The 9,467-nt window shown below is 45.6% G+C and overlaps 1 protein-coding gene across 1 annotated transcript; it reads left to right on the top strand.

Moving 5' to 3' along the window:
* Positions 1 to 6,436: 6,436 nt before the first annotated feature.
* PtA15_2A901 (uncharacterized protein) lies at positions 6,437 to 7,819 on the top strand (the record flags this gene model as incomplete). The annotated part of the gene is made up of 2 exons (XM_053166970.1): positions 6,437 to 6,545; positions 6,648 to 7,819. The coding sequence occupies 2 exons, from the start codon at positions 6,437 to 6,439 to the stop codon at positions 7,817 to 7,819; spliced, it is 1,281 nt and encodes a 426-aa protein (XP_053018139.1).
* Positions 7,820 to 9,467: the final 1,648 nt, after the last annotated feature.

Genomic DNA, 9,467 nt, shown 5'->3' with positions numbered 1-9,467 from the left:
GAAATGTATGTAAAGGGTTTAGTATGTGAGAATAAATATGTAAAAGGGATTTACTGTAATGATTCAAGTAGGTTACTAATGAAATGAGTATTGTAACTAATGAAGAATGTAGGTTGTCTGTAAGTCTTATATCCTTATATAACTACTGAACCATTGAAGATAAGGGGGTACTATGTATGAGTGACTATAGGTGAAATTTGGCGTAGAATCTGAATATGCAATAATAATGAAGTATTTGTGAAGGGTTATGGGGAAAATGGGAAATGTAATGATGAATGTATGTAAAGAAAAGCAATAAAATACTACTTATGGTTTGGAATGGAGCACCACACCGGTACGGGCGCGAGTGCCGCCAGTTGCACGACCACGGCCTCGACCACGACCATTTCCGCGGCCACAACCACGGCCATGAACGCGCCCAAAGGCACGAGCTTGGGCACAACCACCTCGTCTAGAGCGGAGAGGAGGCGCACAATATATGGCAACCTCCGCGCCGCGGATGGCGGTTTGAACTTCAGAAGTTGGGGGAGAGATGCTTCTCCCAAAGATCTCGCGCTCAAGCTGACGGATAGAGCGGCCCACAGGGGCAGGTACAGGCTGAGCAATGGCCTTGTCAAGGTCCATTCCGGGAGCGGAACTTGGAGGGGCAATAGGTGAAGCATTGGTGAGCGGAGGAATCAGAACTAATGGAGATGGCAGTCGGGTCTTCCATAATCTACTTGGATAGAAACAAAATAAAACAGGAGGAAGTTTAGTAACTTGGTCTCGACTACACTAAGGAAACAACCCACAGGAGGTATAACGATGTGGGCAGAAAGACTTCGGAGGCGGGAAACACGAGATGGGATAGCAAATGGATACGGTGTTGGAGGACAAGGGGGCCAAGACATATGAAAATGGCTGAGGAGAAGCGGTGATTTGCGGCCAGATTGGGTACTTATACCTGTATTCAAAAGCTGGGAAGAACGTTCCAGAAAATAGACCCACCCCAAGGTCTCATTGCTGGCCAATAGCAGGCCATGGTTTGAAGGCCACCACCGGGAAGAGAAGGGAATAGAGCGGGAGTCGAGAGGCTTCAGTTCTGACCAATAACTGAGCACGGTTGGGGGGCTGAATCCTTCACGGTACCAGGCGGAAGGCCCACGCATCACGAAATGACCTAAAAAAGATCACGAAGAACAATAAGAAGTCAGCTGGTCAGCAAAGTAAGATTAAAAGGAAAGAACTTACTCGGACGACTGGCTACCCACTGGAAGATCCGATTGAACCTGACAGAAGATTGGAAGACAAATGTGAAATCGATATTGAGCGGCGAGGATGTAACTGGCCGGGCATATGTATATGTATACTCGTTCTGGTTGGATGAAACTACAAAGACCGGAACGGACAAGCGCGGACAGCGCGGCGCGCAGGCGAAGCGGCCGCAGTTCAGGACACACAAAAACTCACCTTTTTGGGCAAGCAACGAGTCCCCGGCGGGGGGGCTCTACCCTCGGACGACACTCGAAAAAGTCGCAGCTGCGGTTGTGACACTTACACCCCCCCTGCGACCTAGGACAACACCCGCGCGCCACGACAAACATACCTTTCCAAGCGGGGCACAAATCACCACGCACCACCCAAAAAGAATACACTCTCACTAGAAAAACACATAAAATACAAACTCAAAAATAACAAACTAGAAGATAGCAGTACCCCTTTCACAATCAATAACAGGAGGATACTAGGCTACAAAGAGACCAAAAATATCCTACATAATTAATACACATCATCAAAACAACCTATAAATCTATTAAAAACAGTCAAAAATAAACACTAAATAAACAAACAAAACAAATACAAATACAAATAATCAACATATTTTTTTTTCTTTTCTTTTCATATCTTTTTCTTCATCTATCAACCCATCAAACCTACAAACTCAAACACAGACATCAAAAAATTTCAACAGAACTCAACATCAAAATAAATCAAACATATTGTGTTTTGAAAAAAGCTTGGACACTTTTCCAAAATCAGTTCTGCACCGGAAAGTCCAAAAGCTACACTTATGGGGTCTGGGAGGCACTGGTAGCTGGATATGAGTAGAATCTGTGAGTGAACCCCATTTTTGGCGTACATCAAGTGAAGTTGGTGTTTTTGTGATGGAGGGGGGGATTAACCAAATGTCCAAGAATTATTCAAAACACAATAAGTAAACCTCACAATGAAATTTTCTGGGGACAGACAATAAGTTGGGGGAGGATGTGGTATGCTTTATGGTATCACATATACCAAAATCAAAATTTTCTGCTTTTTCTTTCTTATTTCTATTAGTTTTACTCTTAATCTCCCTTTTCCTCTTATCAATCACTTAATATTCCTCCCGATTCAGTTTCTAGGGACAAATTCACCCCTAGTTTTGCCTTACAGAACACTCATAAGGGCACTCACTCTGAAGTTACATACTCTTACACACTCACAATACCCCTTACAACCTCAAAACAGTTACACAATCCACATTTACAACACTTAGTTACACACACGGTTACATACATAGCTTCATACATATTTACACATAGCTGCATCATCACTTACATACATACAGTGTACACATGCAGGCACTCATGCAGGTGCTAGCTGCATGTGATAGCTGCATGTGATAGCTGCATGCACTAAGCTGCATGCGCTAGTGGATTTTCGTTGCATAACAACAGGAGGTGACCTGGTTACAGCATGACTACACTAATATACAGTCCTGACCAATCACATCTCCTGATTCAGCCTGCATGTTATACCCCATAATCACCTGTACAGTCCTGACCAATCACATCCATCCATTCAGCATATGTACTAGCCAAAAACCCTCATGTACCTAGCTAAAATATCTCATGTGGAGCTCCTCTGGAGCTAAAATCCCTCACTGTTGTCTATAAAAGGAGGCTCTCCTCCCCTGTTGTAACTTCCCCCCAGCAGACTACCTGCACTCAGTTTCCCCTATAACAAAGTACACAACTGCTCACTCCACAATATATTAGTCACCCTATATTTTGGTTTTACACACATTACAAAACACTTACACACAAAATAACAACTCTACACAACACTCACATTACATAACACAAACCTCTGAGGGGTCCTCTTTGACCAACTATCATCTGGTTGAAGTCCAGACTCCTCACTCATAACACATTTTAGCAACTTCATTGCACCCACTTTATAACAACAGTTATCTTTTGATAACACTCCACTATCACTACATTAAACCTGTCAATCTGAGATTGGTGGGCTTGTTTTAGTGTCTAGTGAACCAGGAAAGGCAGAGGTTTCCTCATACATCCCTTTCCGCACTCAGCAAAAGGTTCTCAGGAACACTTTTGAGCTTTACAACATGTAAACATGAAAGGGTCATGAACACATGATGAAAGGGGTATGTACACATTGTGAAAGGGATACATGCACATGAAAGGGATATACACACATGAAAGGGGTATGTGCACATAAAGGGCTATGTACACATTATGAAAGGGGTGAATGCATACAAAAGGGTGCACATGAAAGGGGTATATGCACAGGAAAGGGGTATGTGCACATGAAAGGGGAATTTGCACAGGTATCAACTCCTGCACTTAGTTTTTTGTACCTTAGACTCACTCTTGCATAAATTAGACAATGTGCATGGAATCAACCAGTGCTTGCTTCTTGCATGAGGCACAGCTTGCCTTGAGCTCTTGCATCTCAACTGCAGGCAGTTTCTAGAGTTTTTCTTGCAGTGAAAGGATTTCACAATCACTTTTGAGTCTTACACCAAGTAATGAATTTTACAATATAACTGGCTGGCCCAAACACACATAAATGAGGTGTTATACCCCAAGCACCCCCGGTTATAAGTCGCGCAATCTATAACCAAAATTGGGGAGTCCAAACGGGGCCTAAGGAATAAGAGAAAATATCTTGTGAAATGATTGGTGTGTGACTGTTTTTGTGATATATAGTCATGTAACAGATAATAAATAAAAGAGCAGAATAAGAGAAATATTATAATGTAATAAAGATGGGACCCAGGATAACTTGACCTGTAGATTCTGATTCTGCTACAACAATGAGTGATTTTCTACATATGTGGGCTTGAAATACTATTTATGGGTTAGAGTGATCTCACCACACTGGGCAAGTGATGAAGAGGTGCGGAAGGATGGGGAAAAAGTCCTTCCATGCCTGCTGGCTCAGGTATACAAGCTGACTTGTGACATGAGAAAAACAAGCTGTGACCTGTGTAAAGCAGATAATAGTGTTGCAATGGATCTATGCCAGAGAAGACAGATTGTGGAAAGGAAGAGTTCATTGCAGGCAAAAAGAAAGAAAAGAAGAAAAACACTAACCTAGGCCAGAGAGGACAGATCATGGAAAGGATGAAGAAGAGAGTTTCCGTGTCTGACTCCCTGACCTAGTCTACATACAAGGATGAGTGTCACAGGCTGTGACATGAGAGAAGAGAACAGACAGGATGGGAAGCAGAAGAAAATGGAAAGAAAAGGAAAAGGAAACACACAACCTCAACAAATAGAAAAAGAAAGAAAGGAAACCGTAGATGACCTCAACATCACTTGCCATCAAGTGATCATTGTTTTTTCTTGGTGCAGGTTTGACTCTATTTTGCCCCTCCCATTTCCACCACAATCCTCCCATAGTGTACCAGGAATGCAATGGGAAATTGGGACCTTCCACCCTCAAATCAACTCATCAGTTTGATATGATTTCTGGGATTCATCATGGATGTGCAGGTTCGATATTGGACTGCTGAGATTTTCAGCATTTAGGTTTTGTGCAAATCTTCGGATATCATTGGACATTAACTTAAATAAGTTCTTTGCCATCATACTTATGATTCATCATTCGAAACTGCTGCAATTGCTCGGACGGTCCGATCAGCAGATGTAGATTGTTCGACGAGTTCTGCAATGTGTTTAGGTCCGGATTGCGGCATTCGTCGGGGAGGCTCTGTCCGACAACTGCTCAGACATTAAGACGTAACTAAACACAGTGTTTTACAGCTTCTCGGAGATGCCTGGATGTGTCGCATAGCCCGAAGCCTTCGCAGTCATTTGCGACTTGAATGATGACATTTGTCGTGGCGCAAGTAGCGAGAAAGGGTCGGCGGCCACATGCTCGCCTTTGGGGTTGACCATGTGTGCCCGATCCGCTCGCCCCCAAAGCCCAATCCACACAACATCAGCTGCACGCATCTTGCTGTCGCAACCAAGCCGCTCGGAGACGTTAACGGTCAGGATCAGGCACACAACACACTGGCCCGAGAGCTGCGAAACATCTATGTAAGGCAACCCCAGCTTGGCGCCCATATAAATCTGGACAGCTCCTGGGCAAACCTGTACAGGAGAGCATCAACAAACACAAGTATATAAATACATTTCATATATACATCACATTTTAGGTGCTCATTTGAACTTTGTGCTTGTTTCGTAGCTACCGGGTGATGGGCATGGCTTGTTTTGACTACATATCTATTTATGTACCGTCATTCGAGCTCATTCCACTCTTATTCTAATTTCTGACTGCTATGGGGGCGATGACTCACAGCATGGCAGCATAAAAAAAAAGACTACGTCAAATGCATAAACACGATGTTTGAACAGCGATCTAAGCGCTCTGCGAATTGTAGGCCGTGGTGTCAATTCTCAGCGCAGGATACAGCAGTGATTAGGCGAGGATGGACGAGGGTGGTGGCTGTTGCAGCCAGGGTCATGACCGTCGTTTTAAGGCTGGAGATAGTTTTCTAAAGAAGAATAGTGCATACATATTAGATCCTATTAGATCATATACGCCTCTGGTTTATCTGGTCAATCCAGTATCACTCCGCCGGATGACCACGTAACAAGTATTGTAGCTTGATATTGAACCTGCCAAGCAAAAGCTTTCATCCCTGAGCTTGAATCGGACCACTCGGAAACATATCAGCATAAAACGTCCATGACACGCTAGCCCCCCACTCAGTCTCCATCAGTCTCCTTTTCCTCGGCCAGCATTACAATACTTCCCGTCACTTTCCCTCGGACCTCGACTGGCGAACCATTGATACATAGCTGCTTTCAGCCGCGCCTGTCAGTGTTGTCGCTTCCGATCCTCCTGCAGAGCAAACGTCTTCCATAGTTCTAACTTCTAGTTCAAACGGCACAGTCAGCTGAGAAGCTGGTCTCAACAGGGCAGCATCAAATTCAGGAAATCCAGGTGCTCGAGCGTACTTATCTCCAAGCACGCGCGTCTTTTTATATCCAAGCAAACTGCCCGTCACTATTATGACCTTGGATTATTAAATCCACCAACCTCTCAGCACCATATCCGGAACCACTCATCTGCCCATCCCCATCCTGACAATTTATTCCGCCACCTCCAGCTCTCCCTCTCGTAAACAGCTTTCTCCAATAACCCGAATCCCATCATGAGATCCCCCATCCAAGAAGCTGGCTCCCTTTGCGAATATCACTGGCTATTCTCAGACGAACTGCCGGAAGAATCCCTCCCCGTTTTCTACCCCAGAGTGCTTAACTGTCAGTTCTCTTTCTAGGCGCGTGATGCTAAGACCCCACGTCAAGAATAACTGATCTTTCATTCCCTCCGCTATGATTGTTTCATCCACTGCTGCTTGAAAGTTGGGCAATCAAGCACCCACTCTTCACAGGGGTCGCCATATCAACCTCGGCCAAGGTTCAGACGAGAACAGTCACACGAGCAGGACAGTCCGGTTTTCGTCCCGAGAAACTGTCCGCCCTGCTATTTCAATGAAGATGAGACTGCTGCCAAGCACTCAGCAGATTCCATTGCCAGCCCATGTCTGCTGCAACCCTCAGAGGCCCCTGGCGTCCCGCTCGAATCATGCCACGGAGATGTCTCGGCCTGTCTGAAGAGACAGGCCGAGACATCTCAGGAATATGATAGCCATACGCGAAAGTATATGCGATTATCAGAAACTCGCCCTAACAATATCACCGAGTCCAATAATTCCGACGCGTCAGCAGACTTCACGCCAAGTACGGCGTCGCCTTCATTCCAGTTCTCCGGTCCACTGAGCGGCCCAAGTTATTCGAGCTTTGATCATCTCCTGGAAATGCAAAGATTACGTGCTCAACTTGCGATTAGCGAGGCGAGGAATGCACAAGCCCTGGTTGAGTTAGCAGACTCGAGGAACTGCATCGATTTCTTATTGAACGAGGTGCGAAGGGTGATTGCATCAGGCGGACCAGATCGCCAAATTCCGGAAAAAGTCCAGCGGATCATGAGGAACACCGAAACTCGCGTCCCGCTCTTTACTCGAGCTTCGCCCGTGATCACCCATCCGACCGTCCCGTCGTCTTCTCATCATCTTGTGTCACCTGTGCTCCCTGATCCGGCCTGGAATGAGCACCTCGATCCAAGGAATCCGTACTCGTACTACTTCTCTGAACATTCGATGGTCGGTGCCTCTACGCAACTTGAGCTGGCTCCAGTGGCGCTCCCGACCTCTTCGCAGTTGGCACCGCTCCCAAGCTTTCAAAGCTTTGAATCGATTGTACGGAGCGGCGAAGAGAGCTCGACCAGTTACGCCGAAATGTCCCGGTTGGCGTCCGAGGACTACATCCCAAGCCAACCAACATCCTCTCTAAGACAGCCCCCTCAAAATTCTCAGCCCACTGGAGGCCGATTGGTAACTGATTGGAGTCACGCCCGTCTGGATTCTTACCTCAGTCTCTATTACTCAGAGCCTCTACCTTCGAACGATACACTTCAGGAAGACCGCGGGAACATGAGCTCCCAACACTATCAGTTGCGATCTATTGGCAACTGAGGTGATTGTATCTTCTGTTATATCTTCACGTTCGTTTTTCGTGCTTCTTTTTTTTGAATAGTTTACAAGGGTCTGTAGTTTAGGGACAATAGAGTGTATTAGTTTTAAGTTAAAGTAGCCAGTCCATTAAATTAATGCCCTAGTAAACGTAAAATGACTTTCCGGTATCCATCACTCCATACGTATGCCAGTCGCTTTCACCGGTCATTTGTTTGTGGAGTCATGCGCTCAGATTGATTACCTGGTTGACGTCAATCACCAGCGATTCGAGTGGAAAGAAAATGTGTCCATATAACGTCCAAGTACTCTCAAAACATGCCCGAGAGAATAGTCTCCATCGATACGAAAGCCTCGCGCTTGGCACAACAATCGGAGTTCCCGTACATGAGGCTCTTCTCAACGAGTACTGTACTCCATGCGACACAGTGCAGCCACCTTGTTCAACATCAAGCCAATATAGTTTCAATTCGTCGCGAGCGAACTTATGCTTTATCATTAGCTGTCGCCGCCAGAAGCAGGATTAAGTCCCATTCGTGCAATTCATCCTGGCGTCCTCGTCTACGGGTGCTACATACTTGAAACAGTAGCTCAGTAAACTCGAGGTAGAACTGTTATCTTGCTTGGATACTGCCAAGAGGTGAGAGCATCTCCACCGCGGGTGCTAAACCGAGTTGCTAAACTGAATATAGCACCCCAACCCACTTTTGCAACGCCACCGCGGGTGCCAAACACAGATCAAATCTGCCAGCTTGCCTCTCGGGAGCTATCGTGTTCGCAAATTTGGAAACAGGATAGCACCCCACCTCCGCAAGTATCACAAATTTTCTGTGTGATTCTTTGTCCACGTTTTACCCCTCTCCCCCAATACCAAATCCACCAAAAACTGAAATCAAGTCCAACTCTACCACATCCACTCTCATCCACTCCAACTACAGGCTTCATCAACAATCAAAATGGCTCCATTGGTCCCAGGAACTCTCCCACTTGACCCACTTCTTCAAGACAAGGGAATCAGGCACACCTTCTATTGACCGTGGTGTAGCATAGCGCAAACACACTCTTGTTTAGCGTAGCGTTAGCGCAATCACGCACACCTGCGCTAAAGCTATGCAAACAGGGTGCAAAGCTATTTTAGCTTTTAGTGTAGTGTTAGCGCAGATAAGTGCAATTGCGCTAATGCTAAACTAAAAAGTAGCGCATTTGCGCTGCGCTAAGCTAAACCACGGTCAATAGAAGGTGTGCCTGATGTGTAATACCTCCTTGGAGCTTATAATGTTTTCTAGAGAGTGTATTCTTATAGCAGAGAAAAATTGGGGCTGTCTGGAGCGCTGTAGATAAGGTTTTGGGGGTTTGCCTCAGTAGGAAATCCGCCAAATCCGCCCCCTGGCTACACAGGGTCTCCCTGAGGAGTACTAATGCCGTGAAGCTCACAATATTCTCTAAAGAGTGTATTTAGATTGCTGTAAAAGTTTTAGGGTGTTTGGGTACAACAGTGACAAGATATAAATTCTTTTGTATATTCCGTCATTTTTTGTTAAATTAATGTATCAACTCCCATTCTTGAGAGGGGAATTAATTAATCAACCCCCAAAATGCTTTCGGGGCCGCGCAAGGTCCCAACAACCCAGGGGGGACGTCCCAAGACGGT

This window comes from Puccinia triticina, chromosome 2A, assembly GCF_026914185.1.
Source record: "Puccinia triticina chromosome 2A, complete sequence".
Taxonomy (NCBI): domain Eukaryota; kingdom Fungi; phylum Basidiomycota; class Pucciniomycetes; order Pucciniales; family Pucciniaceae; genus Puccinia; species Puccinia triticina.
This window is presented reverse-complemented; position numbering and strand designations above follow the sequence as displayed.